Genomic DNA, 26250 nt, shown 5'->3' with positions numbered 1-26250 from the left:
TTGCACAGCAGCAGCTGATGCCAGGCCAAAAGGCATGCCTGTAGAATACCTAGCTGTTTCCTGAACACAAAGGGATTGTTTAACATTCTGTTACCTACGGTCATGCCTTTGTCCACCACTAAAACATGCCCCTTACTATTAGGATGCAGTATAATGTGCAGAATGTGCTGATCAAACCTTCCCAATAGAGGTGGACCCTTTCAGGCAACATGTATGTACATTTCCTCTAGTGTCCCTATTTTTTAAGGGAAACCATCTATAAACAAACATATCAATTCAACAATTGCTCTTCCACTTTCTGCACAAATGACTTTTTCCATAGTTCTTCACTGATTGCCCATGGTGAACCAGAATCAGAAAATATTTTTATTGCTACACCGCCTATCTCCATCAAACACTGTTTTTTTTTTCCACATAAATCATCATTGATGTTTAACACAAGATTATTTCTCACATTCATGACAAGATTACTAACCGAAACATTGCTATATTCTTCATCATCACCACCATTGTCACAACTGACACTCCGATCACTCACATGTTTAACACAAGATTTCATTTTCCTACGAACTTTAGCATAGTGTCGTAGAATGCCACAATTGCTGCATTTTTGTTTGGCCGCAATTTCCACATCTGTAACATCTTGCCCGGTCTTTGAATTTAGGTTTGTCGCAACAAAGTTTTGAAACAACGTTCTTATCCACACTTGTATTCACCTTCCAAACAACCTCAGACACTTGTGCATCTAAGTTTGAAAGCAACTGCACATCCACTAGAAACCTCCGCCTTGCATACTATGGTGAGGACTTCCTCCAAAGATGTGTCATCATTAACCCAGAAGTGCTCCTGAATTACTGGATTGCATACATGCTTGACAACTTGATCTTTAATCAAGTCACTATGCAAGCTACTAAATTTGCAATCCAATGGCAATTTTTAAAAACTTAATTGAATACTGATTCTGCCTTACTCTGTTTCTTTTGGAAAAATGTAAACCTTGTTATGACTATGCAGACTTTAGGAGCAAAGTAACGGTCTAAATTCAACAGTGCTTAGTCGTACACATTCATATCACTCGAAACCAATACTCTGGTCATTTAGTTATACACTTTCAACCGAGCTGGTCCTAAGGAATGCAGTAAAATCCTGTTCTTCTGTTCCTGGGCCATCTTTCCTGATTTGTTCACTGTCTCTATGTAATTAGTGAAATAAGCCTTCCATTCAAGTCATTTCAAGGAATGTTCCGACCCAGCTGACAAAAATGCTTGCGGTGGAGAAATACTATAATTTTTGTGTGCTCATATTGAATGGATTTGTTCAGTGTCCATTCTTCACACGAGGACGAGATCACAGTCCAAACTTCAACAAGCAAAGTAGCAAAAGTAATATGGTCAAAAACAAGCCAAACTTGAATAAGTAAGATTATTGTATCTTGGAAAGTACCTTAAAAACCAGCAAAAACGCCATTGAAAATTGCTTGAAATAGAAAGCGCTGTAATATACCTCAATTCCAGTCAAAACGTAGTGAAATGTAAACTGTGCCAATGAAAATGTCCAAATTACAGTAACCTCAATGAATATTTGCTACAACTAACTAGTACTGCGGTTTGACAAACCCAAAATGGCCACCACCGTGCAAGGTCACGCATGGTGACTCAGCTTGATGAAGATACTTCCTGCAAGTAACCAGATTCCGTAACACGCAGAAAGGGGCACTCCGGAACCATTGAAGCAAATGCGTCCAGCCAATGTTACCAAAAACCAACAAATGCACCAAATACCTAAGACAGGGGCATGGAAGGGATATCCAGCGCAGCTCAGTGAACGGCACACAAACTGCACACTTACAGAAATGTTTTGTAGACGTCAAAAGGCAAATTCTTCACAAATTCCAGACTATTTCTTGAATAACAAAAAAATCCAGAAAAACATATTTATTCAAATTGCTCGTCAGTACTCGGCGCCAGTGTTGAAAGGAACCACTCGTAGTACAGGTTCTAGTAATGTATCTATAAAAGCTGAGGAGCACGACCAACTGACCTCCTTACATCTCCGGAAACAAATGTACACATTCCATGGATGCTAGCTATCCTAGCATTCCATGTAACCAAGCAACATAACAAAGGCCCATCTCAATACTGCTAATAAGACTGCAGCACATACACTCCACCAAGCAAGAGACAACATAAATAGGTTCAGAGTTCAGTTTAGAATATGTTGTTGCAGGAGCAGTCTGACCATGGCTAGAAATGTACAGGGCAAGTACACAATATTCAAATTCAGTACTAGTAGGTATAATATTTCAGTCCAATCACATAACTTTTATGTCTTAGTATCTAACCCAGGGGTCTCCAACCTTTTCTGTAGTGAGAGCAAATTCTGCTCAAGGAAAGTCCTGCCGAGCTACTAGCATATTTTATCACTGTAAAATGCTGATGATATGTATTAACATTACACTATGACCACCCTAAGCACAATTATCAATAGTAACCACACAAACATTCCAGGTGAAGTTATCAGCAGAATGCTAGGAGAACGTTTATCAATATTAAATGTTTGCAATCAAGTAAAATTTGAATCATCAAATGCTGTATGTATGCCACAATGGGTATTACCACAGCAGTAAGTCTTCCCAACTGAAATTGAATTATCATTCAGCTAACAACTTTGAATGTGTTTTAGAATTGAAATATTTGGTCTTCATTAAAATATTAGTTTTTGAAAATACACATAAACCACTTTCCACTTTGAGTAATCAAATCAATTGTCCAGAAGAAAAACCTTTTCTGAAAAAGCATATTTATTCCTTTAAAAATCAAATCAGTTTGCATTGTTAGAAAATACACAGTCCCTAAACATCAGCTTTTCGTTTTCATTGAGTACCGCCATATAAAAATGCCTCATGAACAAATTCAGGCCAGTCATGCTCTTAATATGTCAGTGATGGCAGCAAGAATGTAATTACTAGACTTGTATGCCCAAAATAGTCAAGGAGGAAAATATTATTGCTATGGCACAATTATACCATGAACGGGAACAATTGCATCAGAGATAATACTCTTATGACGGGGACCAGCATACATATTTGGCAGTCCTTGACACTAGGAGACGCTTTAAGGAATCAACACTGCTTATTAGGGAAGGACACAATGTCACACACCCACACAAAAATGATTGTGATGCTTCTAATTTTCTTTACCCTGGATGCATACTCTCTTCCCTCAGCTCTTTGGGTTGATCATTCACCCAACGAACATTTTCACTCTAGCTCTTGCAGTCACACACTTTGGTGGGTCAGCCCTGGTTACTGCTCCCACTATTCTTTGATGTCACACACGGTGTGACTGATAGAGCAGGGTGTATGACATGGCCAATCTCCGTCTTAGGTAGATTTAAAGTGGAGATAGATGGTTCATGTTGCAGACCCTTTGGCCAAAGCTGTTGCCTCCACATGCTTCAACACCCTCCACATACTCTGCAAGTCCTTCAAAGGGATCCAACCCGGAATCTATCACCCATGCACTCTTCACCAGCAGACTGGACTATGGGAATGCCCTCTACGCCGGAATCAACCAATCTCTGCTCCACAAACTCCAGACCGTCCAGAACGCCGCAGCCAGACTCGTCCTCGGCATCTTATTTATTTTATTTGTAAAGTGCCTGAATCACCCTTGAAGCGCTATGGAGGTGCATGAGTAGGCCATGAAGGGGGGCATGTTAAAATAATGCAGTTTTGAGGAGCCTTTGGAATTGAAGGCGATTAGGGCATTGCGCCGCAGATGAATAGGAAGCTGGTTCCAGTAGAAAGAGGCTAGGTGAAAGAAAGCTTTCCCTCCCAGTCGCGATGTTGTGAACCGTGGTACAAGAAGCAGAGATTTAGTTCCCGATCAGAGAGACCAAGTGGGTATGTAGTGGTTAAATTTCCTTGCAAGATAGCTGAGGCCTTTGCCGTTCAAGGCCTTGTGTACAATACAACAGATTTTAAATTTGGTTTGTTTACGTACCAGGAGCCAGTGGAGTTGTTGTAGGAGAGGAAGAGAGGCAGTTCTAGGGATAGCATTCGAGACAATGCGCGCCGCGGTGTTTTGGACCACCTGTAATCTGCTCAGCGAAGACTCATTAGCGGAGACCAAAAGGGCATTACAGTAGTCTAAGCGGCTTAGTACCTGTGCCTGGATGAGAGTTTTCCATGTGGACAAGGTAAGGAAGGGGAAGATTCGCCATAATAAACCAAGTACATGGAAACAGCGGTGATAGCAGCGTGCTCTTTAATGGTCAGTGCCTGGTCTAGGCGTATGCTGAGGTTCTTGACTACGGTCTTAGGCTCCGGGGGATCACCTAGATCCCCTGGCCACCAATCTTTTGACCACAGCAATTCTAGCATCCCCCTCAGCAATTCTATCATCCCACAGCAAGACTACATCACCCAGCAACTATGAGAACTCCACTGGCTCCCCGTCGAAAAAAGAGTGACCTTCAACCTGCTCACACACACCTACTAAGCCCTCCACAACACCAGACCCCAATACCTCAACAAAAGAATCTCCTTCTACGTCCCCAAGAGAAACCGCCGCTCCCCTGACCAGGCCTTGGCCGAAATCCCCCGCATTCAGAGCCAGAACAGGAGGCAGATCCTTCTCCTACATCGCGGCCAAGACCTGGAACGAACTCACCCTCAGTATCAGAAGAAGCCCCACACTGCAAGCATTCAGGAAGAGCCTCAAGACCTGGCTTCTCGAATGACCGGAGCTGCCCAAATGCATCCCCCCCAGCGCCTTGAGACCCTCAGTAGTGCACTCTATAAATCCCGATTGATTGATTGATAGGCCAACACAGTGTGTGTTTGAGTGTTATCAAGAGGCTCTGCCATTGGATTGGATGTCTAACTCTTATGGGTAATGAAACTAGCAGTGCTGCCTTCTTTAATATACACAGAATCTCTGAGATCAGCTTGGTTTGGCTTTACCTCTGAGAGCTACTTTGAGGGTGCTGGTGAGCTACCAGTAGCTCCCGAGCTACTGGTTGGAGACCCCTGATCCAACCTGTTCCTTTGTAGACTTATTTTAATCAGGTCAAGGCTTGTATGCAAAGATCCTGCTTGACATAACATGGAAAACAAGGTTTACTGTAGTTCATTTAGCAACAGTGAACACATTGTGCATGTGATATCCAAATTAATTTGGCATCTGTCATATCTGTACTGTTTTTCTTTTCACTGTAATCATTCTGCGGTCATGATTATAACGATTCTGGTGCATTTTCCTCTCGTTCTATTAGGAGGAGGTAAGATTAGTACACAGTTTATTTTACCAAATGTGTTGAGGGTTTTAAAAATCACAGCATACCACGTGGCTTGGGAGGCAGATCTAGACGAGACCATAACAGACGAGCAATGGGACTTTAGCTGTAAACAACTACAACAGATGACTCCAAATTACCGGCTCAGACTAATACATTTTAAATATATACATAGACTCTATAGAACCCCCCCTGCAACTGAAGCGGACGGATTTGCACACGGACGACAGTTGCTGGAGATGTGGGGCGTCCCAGTCGTCATTCCTACATGTAGCATGGCGGTTCAGGCCCATAGCCAACTTCTGGTCCAAAGTACTACAATACATTGGGAACATAACAACCCCCCCCCCCTCCCCCAGGGTGCAGGACTGGGTAAGAGGTCACATACTGTAGAATCCGACTGGCAGAATACTGGAAGCTAATGCCGGCGTGATCGCGCCCCAGTGACCTCTGCAGACATTGATGGATTCTAGCACCAACGCACGACAGCTCTGACCAAGACTGAGCTATGTGGGGCAACTTTTAATTAAGATACCCACAAACTAGCCATGATTGTAACCTATTATTCCTCAATTTGTTAAGACTAACTGTATACTTGCGCAGTTAATGCACAATACTTTAGCACTGTACCATATCCTAAAACGCTGAAAGAGATGTCCCATTGATATATCATGTATGTTGCACTGTGCCAAATGATATCTGACAGATTTGTATGTAAAGCACTTTTGATTTCGAAATGCCACTGTTTGTCATTTTCTCTAAAATACCAATAAAACAAGTTTAAAACATAAAAAGAAATAAAAAATAACAGCATATCCTTTTTAAACTCAATGGCATCTAGTTGCCGGTGCAACAAGTTGACATGGTTTTTCACCTATTTAACTGTTCCCTACTTTTTTGCAAGTCATAAGCCGAACAAGATCTTTGAATATATTCGCTAAATTAAATGTTGAACCTCCAAAGTTGAAATCCGATATTAATAATTAGTTCCTATTCATAAAGGCATTAATGGAAAATTAGTGCAAGAGTAATCATACTGTTATTGTCACATTTGCTTTGTGGTAAATACTTATCTTTACTATATGCAACCTCATTTTAGTATCAAGGGTCAAAAGTGTGCCTATTTGTTAAGAAAGAGCATTTCAATAGCAATTAATAGTGTCAACCTAAAAAATAAAACTATGGGGTCTATTTGCAAACTTAATTTTGAGGTACGTTTTGTAGTACTACAATAGTACTAAAAATGTACTAGAAAATTTATATTCACACACATACATATGGAGGTTCTGCCTCTCCTTTTTTTCTGTGCAGTAATCTCTACCCCAACAGCTGAGTCTCTGCACATGTACATGTTTTAGTATTAAATGTGAGAGGGACATGGGGAGTGGCTGGAAAACAGGGAATACCTACGACTAATGGTAGGGAATTTGGGAAAAGTAAGCAGAGGTTTAGGGAGGGATGTGCACCTACCTACATAAGAGCAAGTCCACTGCATTTCACAAACAGTACTTTTAAAGTTAGTAAAGCCAGAAAGGGACCCAACAGAGAAGATGAGAGTTGAAGTCAGTTCAGCATCACACATGGCTATCCACTGGTATTGCAAAAAGCTCCAACAGAAGAACATTTTTAATTAATTTAGAAATATTAAATTTATTTTTCTGAAGTTTAGATTAAAAATAAAATTCCCACCTAAATTGATTATAAATAATGATTCGAATAATTAAAGTAACTGAATTATATTTGAACAAAAATGTTACACGACGATGTTCAGTTCAAAAAAGGTTATTAAAATATTTTTATAACAATTTAAATATGTACTATTCTTGGATTATTTACATCAAATTACATTTATTTACATGTTTTATTATTATAAATTATGCAATTTAACATTTCCCATGGTGTTTTATTTAAGTCCCTACCTCCATCATTTTTTATGGGGGCATTGCAGTATCAGTGGCTGGTCGCGGGTGGTGCAGGCCCTACTACTCTTTCTCTTCTGGCTGTAATAACTTACATGAGTAAATTTAGTTGGGAGTGGAGTTTACACTTTTGAATGACTTTACACTTATATTTTGTGGATAGCTAAATGTGGCTAATTGCATGCGTAAATTACAAGTGTAAGTTACATTTGTGAATATCGGTGTATATTTGCATGCTCCTAAAAGCCACGCTAAACCTGCTTTACAATAGGTTGCAGCAAAATAGTAGTGTATTTTTCTTAGCCTTTTGTCAGAATCTAGATCTGGAGTGAATGTAAAGTTGATGCAGAATACATATGTAAATGCAAACAGCACACTGGAACACATCACTGGACTCCAAAGATGGACATGCGGAAACTTCATTTGAAGAGGTTCTCTAACAAGCCATACAACTGCATCTTTTTATGAAATTTCACAAGCTTTCTAGCTCTATGAGGACAGACTAACTGCACTGCAGAAACTCCTTCTCACATAGGGCTTCATTAAATATGGAAAAATCTCTCAATTCTGTGAATTGGGTATAAAGTAATAACACTCCCCACAGATTCACAGCCTTTTGGGGATCAGTACCCAAGACTTCATGGATCAAAGTGCTGTCAAATCTCTCAGCTAAAAAGTGAACGAGTCTGATCTGTGCCTAGAAATTACTAACATTTTTAAAACATAAAATACATTTTTAGAGTTAGATGCACACAGTAAATTTGCCATCTATGGACACAGCACTAAAACTGGTTAAACAGTTACAGTCAATTAACATCCTTTAGATAAAGGTGTTAGCCTACATAGTCCACACACTCCCAAGAAAGTTATTTAGGGTAAACTGAGACCTAAAGCAATTGATTCTTATTCAGGATTTCCAGAAATGGGTGCTCTTCAGGTTCTGGGATCAGGTCTATGGCAACCAGACGATTAAGACAAGAACATATTCCCAAACATTGCTCTCACAAAGAAGTTGAAGCCACTAAAATACCTGGAACCACTAAAAGAATATTTAACTTGACAGCATTTGTTGAGCAGTAGGTGTCTTGGCTAACACAATGAGGTCTTTCTCTGCTCCCCTGGCAATAACAGCAGTCACACTCAGTCATACGAAGGATTATAGACATGAATAGGTGCCATTAGGCAGGGATATTAATGACAAAAAAATGTTTTCGTGCACTGATGACTTCTGGAATCCAAAGATCAGATGATATGGATTGTGAAAAAATGTGCATATGCCTTACAGCTGCTGAAAGAGCAGCACAACTAAGGGGGGTGCGATGGACAATCTAGGCTGGGGGTTCTGAGGCACAGGAAGCAGCTAATGAGTTTTTGAAACTTCTATCATCTCCAAGGCAGAGTATCACCGTGTTTTTCTACTGTAACTAAATTTCTATTTTGTTCCCGAAATAATTAGAAAGTGTTCCTACCATGATAATATAAATGCCCAAAAACACTGTCTCTTAGGCCTAATGCATGACAAACAGTACATCAAGAAAGCGGAGCTTTAAAATCAACAAAGAAAGCAATGGTTGTGTTCTTTGCAACGAACAAGTAGACCTCTAAACTGACATCATATTGAGGTCACCTCTTAAGAGTTTAAGGTACATTCCCACTTCTTGCTTTCTCAAATAATTTGAAAGGGCACTCGACTAAAAGTTTGTAGAAAAAAGGTCACATCTCAAACCTGAAGGCTGAAATTGAGTGTGCCACGACAACTGCATTTTTGCATTTTGAAACTGAGCATACATGTCCATCTGAAAATAGTGGAGGGAAAGAAGGTGGAAGGTAATCCTTACAGAGAATCACACCTGCAAACTCTGCTTAGTGTATGTTTCTATACATAGTGTGATACCAAAGGGGATGATGGACGGAGCGTTAGAGCAAATCAAACACTCACCCCCAGTCAACTGATCTGGGTTTAATCCATCATCATTCTTTAGCTCACTCCACCAGCCCAGTTCAGACATGGCTACATGCAAATCAGTCTGACCCTGTGCCTCATGGGAACAGTCCAGCCCGAACTGCCAAACCATGTCTTCCCCGGACCGGAAACAAGCATCCTGGGACCGGTTTCGGGTTCATAACCCTCGTCAGCCAGGCTATCTTGAATCCAGTGGCAAAGTGAGCAAGGGACCCACGTCTGGACATACCCTGCCAACTCAGGGCGAACAAAGCGATACCAAAGGGGATGATGGACGGAGCGATAGAGCAAATCAAACACTCACCCCCAGTTAACTGATCTGGGTTTAATCCATCATCAATCATCATTCTTTAGCTCACTCCACCAGCCCAGTTCAGACATGGCTACATGCAAATCAGTCTGACCCTGTGCCTCATGGGAACAGTCCAGCCCGAACTGCCAAACCATGTCTTCCCCGGACCGGAAACAAGCATCCTGGGACCGGTTTCGGGTTCATAACCCTCGTCAGCCAGGCTGTCTTGAATCCAGTGGCAAAGTGAGCAAGGGACCCACGTCTGGGCATACACTGCCAACTCAGGGCGAACAAAGCGATACCTTATGCTTATATGATAGACCTTGTGAACTATGTACATCTGTGTTACAAGAATAGGCATGCTTTGCATTACATTTGTGCACAGAAGAGAAATGCCCTGTGAGGGCATGAGCAGAGCATACTCTCCGCCTCATGTACAATATAGAATTCAATGGAAAGCAGGGAGACAGTCTTCACATATTGCTCCACTCTGGGCGTATTTTGGTCTTTTCTAAATGATTGGGTATTCCTAGTATGTTTGCCTCAGCAGCCTCCTCAGGCCAGAACTAAAACAAATACTAGGGGGATTTATTTTTCAAGTTTCCCAAAATGTATCAAAATTGGGAGTTAAAATAGTAGATATACCTTCTGAGCTATTTTAGTCAAGGTTGCACTTTCCACAGATATTTTAAGACTTGAGTTAGAACCGTGAATTTGACTTTTCAATGTCCGCCACACACACGGCTGTCCTGAGGACACACCTGAAGGCAAAACACACGTGATAACATGCTGCTAATAGTCCTGTATCGTAAATCGCAGCCTTTCTCCTGTGAGACATCCAGCAAGTGTAGCAATGGGCCAGATCTCATTTTGGGCTTTGATAAATTGAAAGACCCCAAAGACAGGCAATGACCTGGTCTGCTTACTTCCTTGTTGCAAGCACAGATATTCAGTGAGTAATTAATACAAGCCATAAAACCTGTAATCTAAAATGACTAAAGCGGTCTTGTGAGGAGTCTTAGGCATAGGTATACCAAGCTACACCTGGCTAGGTGAGCGGTTAAATGCATAAGAAGCACAGGTTTGGACAACAGTGACCCTCTGACCTTAAAGGCAAGTCAACAGTCATGTTTATCATCATGAACGTCCATTGTACAATGCAATGGGTCATTCATCCTATTGAGATGCTTTCAAACCATTAATCAGAGTTTCACAAAACATCTTCGATTAACAAAATAGATTCTTTAGGAATTTGCTGGACATAGATAAGTTCATAATGTACACTAAGTAGTAAATGCTCTAACTGCTTGGATTTCTTTTGGTACCTTCGGGTGCCTTTCCTATGTGGCACCATAACATTCAGATTTAAGCTAAACAGTGAGATAGACTCCTGCCAAACTCCTAGCACCTCCCTGCTCTCAACTGAGAAGAGCCAGACACCACTGTTGATGCTCTAGACGGTATTCCCTGCAAAGCTTGTGGAGTGTTATTGGCATTAGTGATGACTAATGAACCAGTGTAACAAAACTGTTTTACTAGAACGGTAGTGTCTCTTCATGGTGGATAGTGCATCTCCTCCACTGTATTTCTGTAGCTCTATCGCCAGCATATCTACAGTGGTCACATTTGATCTCTATGCAAAGATGACCGCAATTGTGGCAATCATCCGGCTCACTTAATGCTATATTCCGCATAGCTACAAGAACGCTGCACCCTGCTTTCTATGCCCCTGACCACACACCTAGCCATTAATCAGCTTCCAACATGCAAGTATGTGACTTAAAAAGTGCAGACCTAGATATTAAGTAATGGAGTGGGAAATTAGAATGTGAAGCAATGAACAGGGGGGTGTTGCAGGGATTCTGCTGATACACAGAACTATGCGAAGAACCCCAGGACCTCAGTGAATTGTGGTGTACCAGAAACTCACCTCAGAACCCAGAACCCAGTATCCGGCTAGCATAAGTGTCCCATTCGTTATCCGAGATTTAGCTCGGCGGTCCCAATGAAAAGACAACCCAGAACACGCGACTCAGTACATACTCAGGAATGGTGGGAATCGGAAATACCTGTTCGTATATTATTCTCACATCAGTCCACAACAATAATCAACAGAGACACGTTGTAAATAAAAGGGGTTTATTTTTATAGACCACGTGTCCTAAGATGCAGTACTTTGGCTAATACAAGCAGACAAATGATTAATATCAAAACCAGCAACATAGTTACAATACCATAGAATATAAAAGGGGTGATCATATTATAATGACAGTGGATACTACCACCTTCCCTTTACTAAGAAGCTAATATTATTATTATGCTAATAGAAGGTCTCTTAGGCTTGAATAGGGGACCCCATACCTCAAAGATCAGCTTAGTGAAATCACATCACAGGAGCATCAGGAGTCTTCTCGCAGGAAGGCTCGTCTTCGGTCTGAATAATAAACATGATGTCTGTGATACTAAAAGCACTAATTTTCAGGCATTTGCAGCTGCGCGTGTGTTATGGCTAAATAGTGGGCCGATCAACCTAGAGTGAAAAACACGCATTGTGTAATAACCCAGACTGTTTGTCACACCATGTACAGACCAAGGTCGCTGCGCAGAGCCTGGGATGGTAACAACAGATTGCTCTTGTGTGAAGCAAGTCGCGAGTCAGCAGTTTGTTTTAAGAAATAACATGTAAACGCAGTGCCGTGTGCAAAAGCAAAAAGATGGCTTTCTAACATCTAACGTGGCCATGCCAACCCAACAATGCCTGTATGCATTCAGAGAGAACTCACTACAGGGGGATTAAGGTAAGGGGGAACAACCTTTACAACGCAACTTTTACAACGCACTACCTTTACAACGCATTTTTTACAACGCATAATCCATTACAACGCATGACATTACAACGCATGACACTACAACGCATTTTTAAAAACTACCTTTACAACGCATTCCATTACAACGCATACTACCATTACAACGCATACCATTACAACGCATAATATTACACTACACTATCCAACACTTACCCTACTGTTGCACCCCCTGGAGTTAGAATAGTAATTTTTACTCCTATACTATCCAACACTTACCCTACTGATGCAACCCCTGGAGTTAGAATAGTAATTTTTACCCCTATACTATCCAACACTTACCCTACTGTTGCACCCCCTGGAGTTAGAATAGTAATTTTTACCCCTATACTATCCAACACTTACCCTACTGTTGCACCCCCTGGAGTTAGAATAGTAATTTTTACCCCTATACTATCCAACACTTACCCTACTGTTGCACCCCCTGGAGTTAGAATAGTAATTTTTACCCCTATACTATCCAACACTTACCCTACTGTTGCACCCCCTGGAGTTAGAATAGTAATTTTTACCCCTATACTATCCAACACTTACCCTACTGTTGCACCCCCTGGAATTAGAATAGTATTTTTTACCCCTATACTATCCAACACTTACCCTACTGTTGCACCCCCTGGAGTTAGAATAGTAATTGTTACCCCTATACTATCCAACACTTACCCCACTGTTGCACCCCCTGGAGTTAGAATAGTAATTTTTACCCCTATACTATCCAACACTTACCCTACTGTTGCACCCCCTGGAGTTAGAATAGTAATTTTTACCCCTATACTATCCAACACTTACCCCACTGTTGCACCCCCTGGAGTTAGAATAGTAATTTTTACCCCTATACTATCCAACACTTACCCTACTGTTGCACCCCCTGGAGTTAGAATAGTAATTTTTACCCCTATACTATCCAACACTTACCCCACTGTTGCACCCCCTGGAGTTAGAATAGTAATTTTTACCCCTATACTATCCAACACTTACCCTACTGTTGCACCCCCTGGAGTTAGAAAAGTAACTTTTACCCCTATACTATCTAATACTTACCTTAAATGTAATTTAATATTATGCGTTGTAATGGTATGCGTTGTAAAGGTAGTATGCGTTGTAATGGAAATGCGTTGTAAAGGTATTTTTTAAAAATGCGTTGTAGTGTCATGCGTTGTAATGTCATGCGTTGTAATGGATTATGCGTTGTAAAAAATGCGTTGTAAGTGCATGCGTTGTAAAAGTGTGCGTTGTAACGTCATACATCCAAGGTAAGAAAAAGGAGGGGATTGTCAGGGAAGGGATAATCTTCGATAGATGGTGAAGGTTATCATTGAGGCAGGGGTTTATGTTTCTGAAAGAAGTACTTAACACAGCTAGAGCCAGAAATGTGCAATGCTGTCAGCAAGAGGGGCCTATGGGGCAAGGAATAATCTTTCTGAAAAAATGCAAGTATACGCCGTATTTAGTCAGCAGATGCCATTGACAAGCTATTGGATTTTACATTCAGGTTACTAACATGTTCCAGAATGGATGAATCTATGTGCAAAAAGATGGAACTAGGCGATTCGTTAGTTGGCATGTGCAGGCGCTAAATGCGGTCTAAGGTATACATCATGCAGAGAACTATTAAAGCATTGAAGAACTTTTGTGGAGTAATTTCTGAATTAAATGTGCTATATGAAGATGTGGATTATAGCTGATGCCAGGGAGATTTACACACGGTGATCCTACTTCCTCTGAGAAGTAAATTTGAGTTGCTTTAGTTATCAGGTGTGCTTTCATGAAGGAATAGTGCTATACAACTCTCAAGAGTGTTGGTTTACTTTTCATTTAGTTTGAATATGTTACTATGTGAACACGTGCAGACCGCTGGTGGCAGCAACCCAATACAGTTGATTGGAGGCGAGTGAAAGTTTGCCTCAAGAAGTCCACTTGTATTGTTTTGAGCTACAACAACGTCTCTATATGAGAAAGAATGATGCACCCCCACTTAATAGCATGAGGTGAGTAAGAAATACTCCTCAGGGAGGAACCAAAGTCCCCTCTATATCAATTTTAAAGAACTGTTAACAAAAAGGCATGCACACAGATGTGCCTATTAAGCCAGACATACAAACAGAAAAATGCATGAGCCAATCTGTGGGCATTCTAGACGGCGTTTCTTTCCAAATGGCATAAAAAGTTGTAACAATGCACTTCAGGAAATTTAAATAGCAGGTTTGACTTCAGAAAGAATTTCGTTGATACTCCTCTAAGAAGTCAATCTCCTTATCGACAATGGTTCTGCAAGACCTACTGTTGCTAACCTTGAACCACACAAGAAGGTGAGGGTAGGAATGCTTGCAAATCAAGCAATTGGTCAGGGAAGCATCCCATCCCGTTGTTTTTGCCCACTCTAGACAGAGACCTGCCTTATGCAAATTAGTACTGTCCCAGCTTCGAATGAGGACAGTCCATCCCAAGCAGCCAACGGGGAAACAGACGCAACCCCAGACTAGTGTCAGCCTTGCTTGCCCTCATCAGTGGCTCCTGCGGCACTGCGAGCAATGGACACATATCAGTACATACACTTGGCCAATTAGGCTGTTACATCAAACACACCACTGGTGAAGAAAGGATACCATTACCATAACTACAAATCAGGGTCGAACTTGGAATCAGCTGTGAAATTCAGTCCGGTCACACCTTCTTAAAGCATAGAGCAAAGTAATCTTTTCGAGCTAAAAGCGGGTGTTTAATAAACTAGTAATATCTTCTCTAGTGAAACCAAACCTACAGCGAAACAATGCCCCTAATCTCAAGCAAATGTTAGAAGTCACACAAATTTCAACATGTCTGTCTACCCAGTGCCCAATAAGCACCCAGGGAAATGGCTGTAGCTCGTGCATTCTTTGCAGCACTGCTTAGGCTGTAGTTTTTCTACAAGCAGCATTTTCTAGAAGACGCAGTGCTTGGGAATCAATGCACATGGGTCTAAACCATAATTTAGGGACTGTGATTTCATGTTGGGGACAGGATGTGGCCTAACGGCTAGGGCAGTCGGTCTCAAATCTGGGGAACTGGGTTAGAGTCTCAGCAAGGACGCTCAACATCCTGTGATTCTGGAAAAATCACTTAATCTTCCCCGTGCCCAACAAAAATGAATGTGTCCTTGTATAATGCAACTGGTGCTCATGTAAAGCGCTCGGATACTAGATACCTTTGGGTCACGTTCGCGCTGTATAAAACTCAGAGAAACAAAATACTTCTTTCTGTATGGCTGTAGAAAGATCGCCTCAGAATTAAGAATATTTGTACATTGTTCTCTTTGCACCCAACCTGTGTCGTCTTCCTGGCACTTTCTGAAGTTTAGAAAGTAATTTACAAATCTTCAAACTTCATGATGCTTCATTAATCCAACAAGAATTTGAAAACCATTTACTTGCATGACCACTCTGCAGGAATAGAACATGTCCCCCATATTAAAGCAGGTTTCCACTTAGGAGGCAACATTTGATAGCCATAAGCACGAGTCTTCCGCTGAAGCCAGTTTTGCCTAAAAATCAGTTGTAGCCGGGGATTAATTTGAGCCGGTGGTTGCAGGTGGGGAGCACTGGCAGTCATTTTTGGGGAACAGGACTTCCTTTTTCCACATGGAACATTTATGCAGTGCAAGCGAGAGAAAAACACAAAAGGAATGGGAAGATAAAGACGGAAACACTGTGGCAAAGAACGAAAATGAACCTGCAAGTATGAAAAAAGGGTCAAGGATTGCACATAGGTGGAAGAAAGAGTAATGAGGGGTACTCATTACTACTAGTCTTGGAATTCAGCAAACCTGACATGTCAGCACCAGCTGAGAGATTCAGAGAAAAAATCTTTGAGCACAGGCAATTATAATTTTTACAAATTAAGCACTTGTACTACAGTAGATCCAATAACATTCAACATGCTAAGAATGTTCTATGAAGGGAACATTAACAAACAAGCTTCTTGTGTCATTTCAATGCCTCCGTGACTTTCTGCTGCTCCAGTCTCCATCTACAAACCTTATTTACATTGTGAGATGCATAGTTAAACTTTGCACCTTTTCGGCAGACTCTGGATTGTCATGAAATAGGATTCAAGAAATTTGTGAACAATACTCAAACATATCTCACTAATCATCCCAGACATTTTTTGTAAGAATAATTTAGGAGTCATTGCATTTGGCTGTATTTAGAAAGTACTTTTAAACAAGAAGTGATCTTTAGGAAGGACTCAGTATTCAGTTATCGTATCATTACTCATCTCAGGCGCCTCTACTTGTGGCTATATCGAGGACTTAAAATCTTTATTAAAAAAAATAGAAATCGGTCCTGACTGAGCTAAAATACAATTCCAAATGTTCATTTTTGAAAATGGCACTACTTTGAACACAAAAAAAATCTAAATCTTACCTGAAGATGCTACAGATTCAAAGGTACTTCTGTCCTTCCTAAGCATATTGAAGGCCTGTATGTCCTTTTCTCTGTAGGATCCAAAACCTTCAAAGTTCCTTCTTTTATTTGCACTTCCATCACTGTCTCTTTTATCGTGCTGAGAATGCATATCCCTAAACCTGCCCAAAGAGTCTAACCTATTTAAGCCCTCGTGGCTTCCAGAGTACCTCAGTGAACATGAATCAACAGGTTCTACGTTTGAGTCCGTTCTGTTTTTAGGTTGCGACCAGTGTTGAGAATCAGAAAGTGATAGAGAGGACAACGTACTCTCCTCAAAACCAGTCCTCGCGCCTTTGTGTCCAGTACCAAAATGCTGGTGCTTTTGCTTTTCCTTGCTTTTACTTTTGTCATGCACAAAGGAAATATCTTTGTCTGAGCCAATCACAGTACTGGAAAAGCCTGTAGACTTGCCAGAAAACAAGCCACTGAAGTCTTCGTGCGTTCCAAAAGTCCGATCATCCTTATGCTTGTGCTTATGTTTATGTTTCCGTTTGTGAAGTCGTCCACTTGCAAGGCCACCTATTCCAGCCTTAGGAGTGGGTAAAGAGGACTGCATATCCCCTAAGCCCATTCCCATGGGGGGTTGAAGATGCACTCCATGCTTTGTTTTATGCTTGGCAGTTGTTGGTACCTTCATATGTGGATTTGCATGAAACTGCGGTGGTGGTACAGTTGGTCTCATAAATGGAGAAGATGCTCCGAGAGTGTGAGACAAGTACAACGGAGCAGGATACTGGCCATAATAACCATAGTTCATCATAGGCATTGATGTGTAAGGCATTCCATAGGGTGCATAGTAACTCCCACCGGGAATAGGGTACCCAAACCCTTGAAGAAAAGGCACCTTTGTCATGGTGTCATTGGTTTTGGCAGGCCTACCACGCTTTTTCTTTGACTTTGTGTCAGAAGTCCGGCGAAGATAGAGCAAGGGGTCATACTGGATATATGGCACTGGGTAATAGTGATCAAAATTAACTCTAAAAATGCTAGGGTAAGGATTCTCATGGTAAAACGAATAGCTTCTATGGGAAATTCTGAAGACTTGAAACTTGGTAATAAGCTCTTCAAGATCAGCAAGAAACTGGAGATCATCTCTGTTCTGCAGACTTTTTCTTCTTCTCCTGTGCTTTGGCTTTTTGCTACTCTCATGCGAGAGATAGTTATCAACAAGCAGATGCTTCTGCCGGTGACCATGCTTACTCTTAGTGCTGGTGTCGGGTGTTAAGGTCTCTGGATTGTCCAGGGAACAGAAATCAAAAGAGTATCTTCTGCGCGAGTCCGAACTCTTTTCTGCTTGGTCAGAGATGCTGTTGTTGTCTGTTCCAATTCCACTATCACTTGGTATGGTTTCTTCACTATGAGACTCACTCACAGGTGACAGTGTGACCTCCTTTAAAGACCCTACCTCACACAGATGTGATGGGGAATTGGCCAGTAATCTTGGTGGAGACAACTTCCATGTACTACTATGTAGTCCTTTATGGGTTTTTGAAGGGAAAGCACTGATTGGCTGAAGATTTGGCATAGTTTTTAACTCAGAAAAATTTGCATCTATGCTAGCAGGACTCATGGTACAACTAGATCCCACTAATGGACTTGTAAAAGAATTCATAATTGCTGGTGAAGATGCCGCAAAGGACTGTAAGTTTGAAGGCACTGCTGGATTTTCTGGCTGGTTAGAAACAGGCCTTGACTGCTTAATGGCTGTCTTGGGTTCTTCTGTTTGGGGTAGTTGTTCTGCTCTTGGCTTGCGCCCCCGCTTTTTGCCAATGTAGATTGTTCCCCTCTTACTGACATTGATCTGCTTGCCTATTCGAGAATCAATTGTTGTGGGCACAGTAGCTGCTGCGTGCGTTTGCGGCTGTGATTTGGATTTCAAGGCTAAATGGCTAGAGCAGGATAGGATTTGGTTTAAAATGTTTTTTCTCTTTAAGGTCTTCATCTTGTTGATTGTTTTAATGGTCTTCTTGTCTAACATACCCAGTTTGCCAACTTGCCTGTGAATTTTCGAATCATTCATAGATTGATCCTCCAAGGATGTCAACTGAACTAATTCTGCAATACTCCTTCTCCCCTTCTTCTTTTTAGGGCCCAAGAACTCTCGATTGATTGGACTCACTGGACTCGTGGCAGTCCCTTCATGAATGGTTTCAACGGTGAGCAGTGGCTGTTTCTTTGGTCGTCCCCTTTTTTTCTTAACTGGCGTAATCACTGTAAGACTAGCTTTATTGGTATAAAGTGGGCTCGATGGTGTTATGGGATAGGCTGATGGTGGGTCCACCACTGTGCTGATGGAGCTTTCACGGAGTGTGCTGGTGTCTTTAGACTTGCTATAAGTCCACCTTCTTTTCTCTGCAAATTTAGGATGTTGCAATTTAGGCTCTTGAGCCAGCATAGAGAGATACGTTGATGGCGGGGAAGATATGAGAGATGCAGATTTACGTAGTCTGGCAACATTATTCAAAAAGGATTTGTTTGCACTGCCAAAACTTTCAAATGTTTTTGTTTGTGGTGTGATCTCAATCCCTTTACTTTGCTTTATGGTCCTGGAATGTTTTTTAATTTCTTCAAGATATGAAAGCGTCCTGTTGCCAGATTCACTGTTTACAAGTGGTGAAGAAGACTGGACATCCCCCTGATTATTTGTGTCTCCATTCACCTTTGAAAACTGTCGTTTTTTTCTTTTATGGCTCAGTGGATCCTCCGCTTGTTTCTTTGCTGGGATTGTAGTTCTTTCATTATTTAGGCCGCTTTCTAAACTGTTGATGGAGTTTACACTTGTTCTAACAGGTGATGCGTGTTGTACTTTATTGGGTGGTAAGCAATCTTTTTTACCCTCTCGATTGTCATGGGATTTTTGTTCAAATATTTTTGGAGAGTGATTGACCCGTTCCAATTCTGGATTTGTGTCCTTTATGCTAGATTTACGCTTTACATTTACAGAATTCTTGTCCTGCAGATCCATCTGTCCTGTTCCTCCTGCAGGGCAATCTAGAGATACAACTCCATTGCATTTAGCCGGATTACTAGGATGTGCTGGTGTAATAATGTTATTTGTGGGTGGAGCTGCACTACATGGTGTAGTCTCCTTACTGTGATTGGAGAGCTGCCTCCAGGGGCTTCCCGCACCTGGTTGTTTTGCTTGTACCTTGGAAAATGAACCAGATGATTCTGAAGTGGGGCTTTTGACGTTGCCAGCTGTTTTCAGTTGCGATTCTGTATTCACAAATGCACTTTGGGCAGCTGATCCGGTGCCTGATTTTGCTGACCAGTCAATATGGTGCTGGCTGTTTTTTTGCTGGTGCTTTGGTTTTAAGGTGTCACTGGTGATGTTTTGCTGAAGGCCAGGATTATAGGGCTGGGCTGCCTGCTTTTGTGGCCTTTCATAGACCTGTAAATAAAGAAAGGGAGGTTCCGATCAATATACAAGATTCTTTATTTGCATATGTTAATTAAAAACAATATAAATCAACACAGCAAAATGTCATTGTATAAACAGCACACACGTAGAAATAAATAGAGTTCATTTAACCCTAGAATTTCCAATTGAGTTTCAAAAAACATTTTAATTTTCATGCCAATTTACTGAGGCATCTAGACAAAAATAATTTGTAACATCAACATGCAGGAAGATTTAATGTGAACAATGATGCAGAGAAAAAACTTATTTTCCAGAGGGCCTTTTAAAAACCCAGTAAAATCTCATATTCAAAAGTAAACTGCGGGTATCTACTAAAACAAACATAAAAAGCAACCTAAATCGTTAAGAGCCTTTGAAAATAATTATTTTTAATTTCAAAATGTACTTTGATAGTGCACTTATGTAAATCTTCATGAACAAGCAAAGCAGGTTGTAAGATTCAACAGGTTATCCCTAATCATATCATACCTCAAAGGTAACTATAATTTGAGACCGTTTGTGGAATTACTGCAATTAAGTGTTCCCTTCTGAAAAAAGAAATGCGGCTAAGATGCCTCTAGTCTACATTGACCATCTCCTGGCCTAGATGTTTTCCAGATCTAAAGTCTGTCAAACTGTATCAGGCCATTTAAGGTTACAAATGTACCTTTTCACCGTGTAAGGTGAGGTTAGGTTTGTAAATGTGTTTGTGAATGTGACAGTAAAGCTACTAGCATCACACAATTTTTTCCAAAACAATTGAGGAAGTGGAAGTAAACAAAAATACTTTTAGCAGCTATAAAAAGGTGTAGGAAAGAAACATTGATCATACACAATTTCCATTTTTCCATTCTTTTCTCCTGCATTTTTAATTAAGGGTTATGTCATCACAAGGCTGCCATCATGTACCTCAGATCAAGGTGCATTCTAAATCACTATTGACTTCAATTACTAACAAATCCTTGACCTCAGTTTGCCTCGTTTTGCACACTTCCTTACACGGCATGGGCGAAATTGTAATTACGCCTTCGTAGTTCATGTAATTGCGGGAATTTTAAGGTAGGCTTGTTACGCAAAATTCCCAAAGTCATGCGACGTAATTATGCTTCATTCGCAATAAAACTCAAGTGCGAGGGAAAACCATGAATGGCGTGAACGCAACTGGCTGGTGCTCATGCCACTTGTGTTTGTGTTCTTGGCCAGATTCACAAACACATTCTAATTTGGACATATGTGTGGGCATGTCCACTTTGCATATGTAAATTCCTAGTCCTGATTCCTGGAATCAGGAGTGGCAGCATCTTATACACATCAAGTAAGCATAAAATCTGCCACCAGGATGGAAGCTCTGCATTCTCAAAATTACACAGGCGGAGAGAGGCTATGCACTTTCCTGGATGGATTCACCTGTGAAAACAGGTGAACATCACAGACGTCTATGTTGGGGGAGGGGGGTCTTCTCATACATCTGTGAGGTGAACAGGCATGCAAATATATACCACTGTCCAGGGCACGAGTATGTTTTTAGGGTGGGAATGGAAGGCGGGTATCCAATATTTAATGAGGAAGTTGGTTTCCCCATGAGTTAGAAAAGTTTGCCTACAGAAAAAGAACAATACAAAATGTACATTTGGAAATGCACACTTGTCAGAAGTATGCATGCTTAATTGTCCCTTTCTTGGAAATTACACAAGCACACATTCCATGGTATTGGATACTCGGGAATAGCCAACGCAATTTCCACATTTCTTTACAGCTCTTGGGATTCTTTGGCAGTGCATTAAGGTGGTTAATTGGTACCAAACTTAAGAGAAAACAATTCAGACTTTGAAACTCCCATGCCTCCCAGTCCAGTAATGCCCGAATGTCACTGCTGGCAGAGGGGAGACAGTGGTTATGACTTATCTTCATAAAGAAAACAGGTGTCGGTGTGGAGGGGGCGGGGGCGCTGTAACAGGACATTACAACATAAAAGGATACATTTGTTCTTCAATCTTCTTAAATCATCACCATATTCCACAATGCAAGAATATCAAATAGCAATCCTTACACACTAAAAGGTCCTGAATAATAAAAGTCACTGATCAAGAAATACATAATTCAGGGAGGACTTACTTTCTACTAACCCAACAAATTATTCTTTACTCAGGCTCTCAAACAGAGCTGTTCAAATCCAGATATTCGTGCAAGCTCCCGCTTGCACCCAAAACATGATTTTGGCTTTGGAGCCAACTGTGCACATTGCAAGGGCTTGCCTGCACGATTTTCCCCAGGATTTTCCCCGTCCCAAAGTGGACCGGCAAAAAGCGCAAAATGACCGCTTGCCCACCTCGGAGTGGGCTAAAGCATTATCTCCCATTATCCTCCCCTTCTGCTGCTCCAACTACACCTGTAAGGCAATTTGTTGCTGCTAGTGTGTGTAAGTAGGTCTTGATATCGTCATATACTGTGTTGGAATCCCCCCCAAAATAAGCTGCTGTATTTAATATGAATAATATATTTACTTAAAATAGTCATTTTGGTTGAATCACGTTTACCTTGATGATGTCATGTATTAATACAATATACACACACAAAAAAATCTTGGTGCGCGTCATCCAGCAATAAACAACTTAATGAAAACGTATAATTCTTTCAGGAACCAATGCATCCATAGACTCCACCCAGCTGGATGCAGTGGAGCACTGCCCCTCCCCAAAATTCTCTTCAGCTCGACAGCTGCAATGAAAAAAAAACTGCTGAGTAATTTCTAAAGGGACCCTGTGCCCTAATTCAGCTTCATTCAGTTTGAGGCAATAGGGTAAGGAAGGGAGGGACAATAAAAGTCAATGCTAAAACACGCCCCCTTTAATCACCCGTAGATTCATCTGTACAATGGCTGCTCAAGTGTTATTCTCAGTTAAGAGGCTTTATCTGGAGAGATAAGCAGCTGGTCCCTATGCCACTAATTACCGCCTTCTGCAATTTTAAAGCATCTGCCCCATTGTGCGCTTCATTTTCATACCCCAATCTCCCAGAAACGTGAAAAAGGTACACCACCGATTGTTTCTGTGAGTTAATTAGTACATAGCCTCCTCGCGGAGACCATTTAAACGCAGTCAGAAGCCCAATCAGCAAGTTTGTTTAAAAAAAATTAATAAGACTGGTAGATGGCGGGGGAGAGGGGATCTCTGTGGAGAGGCATCAGACGCAGCTCCCAGATACGATCAGCGAACCGGCTACAAGGATATGCCGGACACAGATTTTGATACGTGAACAATGCATGTATGGGTCAAACTAGGTCTTCAACACAAGCACGGGAACATACTTCAGTCTGCTGTAGAATCACAGCAGGTGGCACTGGCGTAGGTAGGAAAAGGGCTTCTTCATACAAGACATGGGGAAAAATGGGTCACACGTCACATAACGCTATATCCTAGACCATTCTTCTTCTAGGACATCTTAAGCACACTGCTTCCTCCTGGTGCTAAGAAAGTTGAAAATTGCCCTTTTTGAATACAAAATAAAAGAGAAATTAAATTCCCAGAAGCCCCCTGGAAGACTATGGGGGATTTTGACAATCCGGAATTGCTCTTCTCAAGGCTGCTTTGACAGCTCTCCACCTTGTCATCCATCAGCAAATGTTTACTTGCTGCGCTTCCAGCAGGTGTGATGGAAAATATCTTTTAAAATACATCAACTGGAAAAACAAAATCCGTATCAGACAGTAAATAGGACTCTGAAATGAAACAACCACCCCGCCTACTCGCTCGCTATGGCAACCTAAGCTCAAGAAAGGGCAACCTTGAGGCAAGAAAAATGGAATCTTGCATTTACAAAGCACTTTCGGTGCACTAAGTGCTTGAGAATGTCAATAAGGTTACTGCAGACTGTCATTAGCTCCAATTCTCAGTTGAGGATCTGAGACAGAAGGACGGGAATTGGCTTTGCTTGGATCACGCTTGCGTCAGAGACTTTTTCAACGACTCCTGTAAACACCGAGCAGCTTCATCTTCTAAGTTACCTGGATTGCAATCAGTGTCTGAAGACCTTTTGGGTGCACATAACCCTAAAGGAGGCATTTAGTCAGCCAGGATGTACATCCGAGAAATGTTAAAGTACAAAAAAACAAGTTACTGTGATTCTCATTGTGCAACTTGACAACAAAAAGTGCCTTTGCATTCCATCTAAGGCAGTTCAGAAATAAAGAAGCAGGTTCATATGAATCTGTAGGGCTTTTAATGTGGATTACAGCTGATGCCACTCGTACTCGTAATAACCAAATAAAAGGGTTCAGTTTGAATAAAAGGCTAAGTAACGGAGGCTTGCAAGTCGATTGGTACCTACGAAGAAAATTTAACTTTTCGGCCTTCAAATTAATTTCCAGCTTGTAGAAACAAGAATTTAACCGGGTTAGCATGAGCCGTTCCAGGGGTCCCACACAGCACACGCAGGATTTAGCTGCTGCTTCCTATGCTCACCAGTAATGGGTGTTCATGGAACAACGACTGTAAACTCAGGATACAGTTAAAAGAGCAACAGTATCAAGGGGAAGCTTGGGTGAGTTCGTACTCTAGCGAGTGATGGGTGCAGAGCACTAGGCGGTGTTTAAAAAAAAAAAAAAAAAAAGGCTCACGGTGGATGTAAACATTGTGCCTGCAACTGTCATATCCCAGGTAATCCATTCTATATAATGCAGAAGAGGGAAAGTTCTCCATGTGGGCGGAGGAGCGTTGCCCCACTGCTTTCACGCAGCGCGAGACGCAGACGCATGAAATGGTATTATAAATACCATTTCATGTGTCTGCTTCTCACAGGGCGAGAAAGCAGAAGGGTTTGGTTGGGGGTGAGCGGGTCAGCTCGAGGGTAGGTCTAGCCCAGTGCTGCAGGCCCTGACTGTTTGGTCGGCCCTCTGGCGCTGACCAAACCAGTCTATATGCACTCTCCCTTTGCTCCACGTAGGCTGCATGGAGCCTACATGGAGAAAAATGCCTCCCCATTGACACCTGTGTGGTTGGCGTCCCAACCAATCACAATGCTGCCATTGTGATTGGCTTAGGGGAGGGGAGGGAGGCTGCCTGCTTCCTATTCATGTGGAAGCAGGAAAGCAGGAGCAGACCCTGCAGTGAAGACGCGGAACCCGGGAAAAGTAAGTTATGTTTTTTGTTTAATTTTATTATTTAAACCCCCCTCCCTCCCTGCGTGACCCCCCTTCCCTCGCAACCACTTGCCCATCCGCACGCCCCCGCGCCCACCCCCCACCTGTGAGCCATGCCAGCTGCGACTGGATAAAGCAGGTCAAAATAAACAGAAGAAAGAACTGCATCACCTTGGGCAAAAAGGGCTGATAGCGTACACAGAGATGAGGCTACATATAAAAAGACTATGGTAAATAAACTTTGGAAGAGGAGCAAAGGAGTGAGGCTAATAAGTAAGGTCAAACAACTAGTGATTAGATTGGTAAAGCTGTGCAATGAAATGTAATCATTATGTAGAAATAACTCAAATGGGCATCTATGCAAAGGTTAGGGGTTTGGAGCGCAGGATTCTGGTATTCTGGTGGGTTGGTGGAAAGTCAAGCAGTGGTTCATGTAGTGTGGTCCAATGTTGTGCAGGGCTTTGTATGTGTGGGTCAGGAGCTTGAACTGGTATCTCTTGTGGATGGAAAGCAAGTGGAGGTATTGGGTGATGTGTGCTCTCTTCTGCAGGTTGAGGATCAGTCTGGGTGCTGCATTTTGTATTGTTTGGAGTCTGTGCAAGAGTTCGGAGTTTGTGCTGGCATAGAATGTGTTGCTGTAGTAGTCGGCTGGTGATGAGGGCCTGTGTCAAAGCATTCCTGGGCCTGGTGGGGAGCCATCTGGAGATTTCTTTGAGCATGAGGATGGTGTTAAAGTAGGTGGATGCAACTGAGTTGACTTGGCGTCTCATGGAGAGTTTGCGGTCTAGGATGATGCCGAGGTTGTGTGAATGGTCTTTCGGTGTGGGGGTGGGACTGAGCTTTGTCGGCCACCAGTAGTCATTCCAGAGGGTTGTGTGTCTGCCGAAGAGAAGGACTTCTCTCTTCTCCGTGTTAAGCTTGAGGCAGTTGTCTTT

The 26250-nt window shown here is 41.8% G+C and overlaps 1 protein-coding gene across 4 annotated transcripts in view; it reads right to left on the bottom strand.

Annotated features, from left to right (window-relative positions):
- SETBP1 (SET binding protein 1) overlaps positions 1-26250 on the bottom strand; it is a 289316-nt gene that overhangs the window by 44729 nt on the left and 218337 nt on the right. For all 4 annotated transcript variants that reach the window (XM_085629078.1, XM_085629060.1, XM_085629069.1 and 1 more), the window contains one exon: positions 16737-20169. In XM_085629078.1, coding sequence (XP_085485204.1) covers positions 16737-20169 — 3433 coding nt within the window. The remainder of the gene's footprint in view (positions 1-16736; positions 20170-26250) is intronic.

Source organism: Triturus cristatus, chromosome 2_1, assembly GCF_964204655.1.
Source record: "Triturus cristatus chromosome 2_1, aTriCri1.1, whole genome shotgun sequence".
In the NCBI taxonomy this organism is placed as follows: Eukaryota; Metazoa; Chordata; class Amphibia; order Caudata; family Salamandridae; genus Triturus; species Triturus cristatus.
The sequence above is the reverse complement of the archived record's forward strand: the minus strand, read 5'-3'. Positions and strand labels throughout refer to the sequence as shown.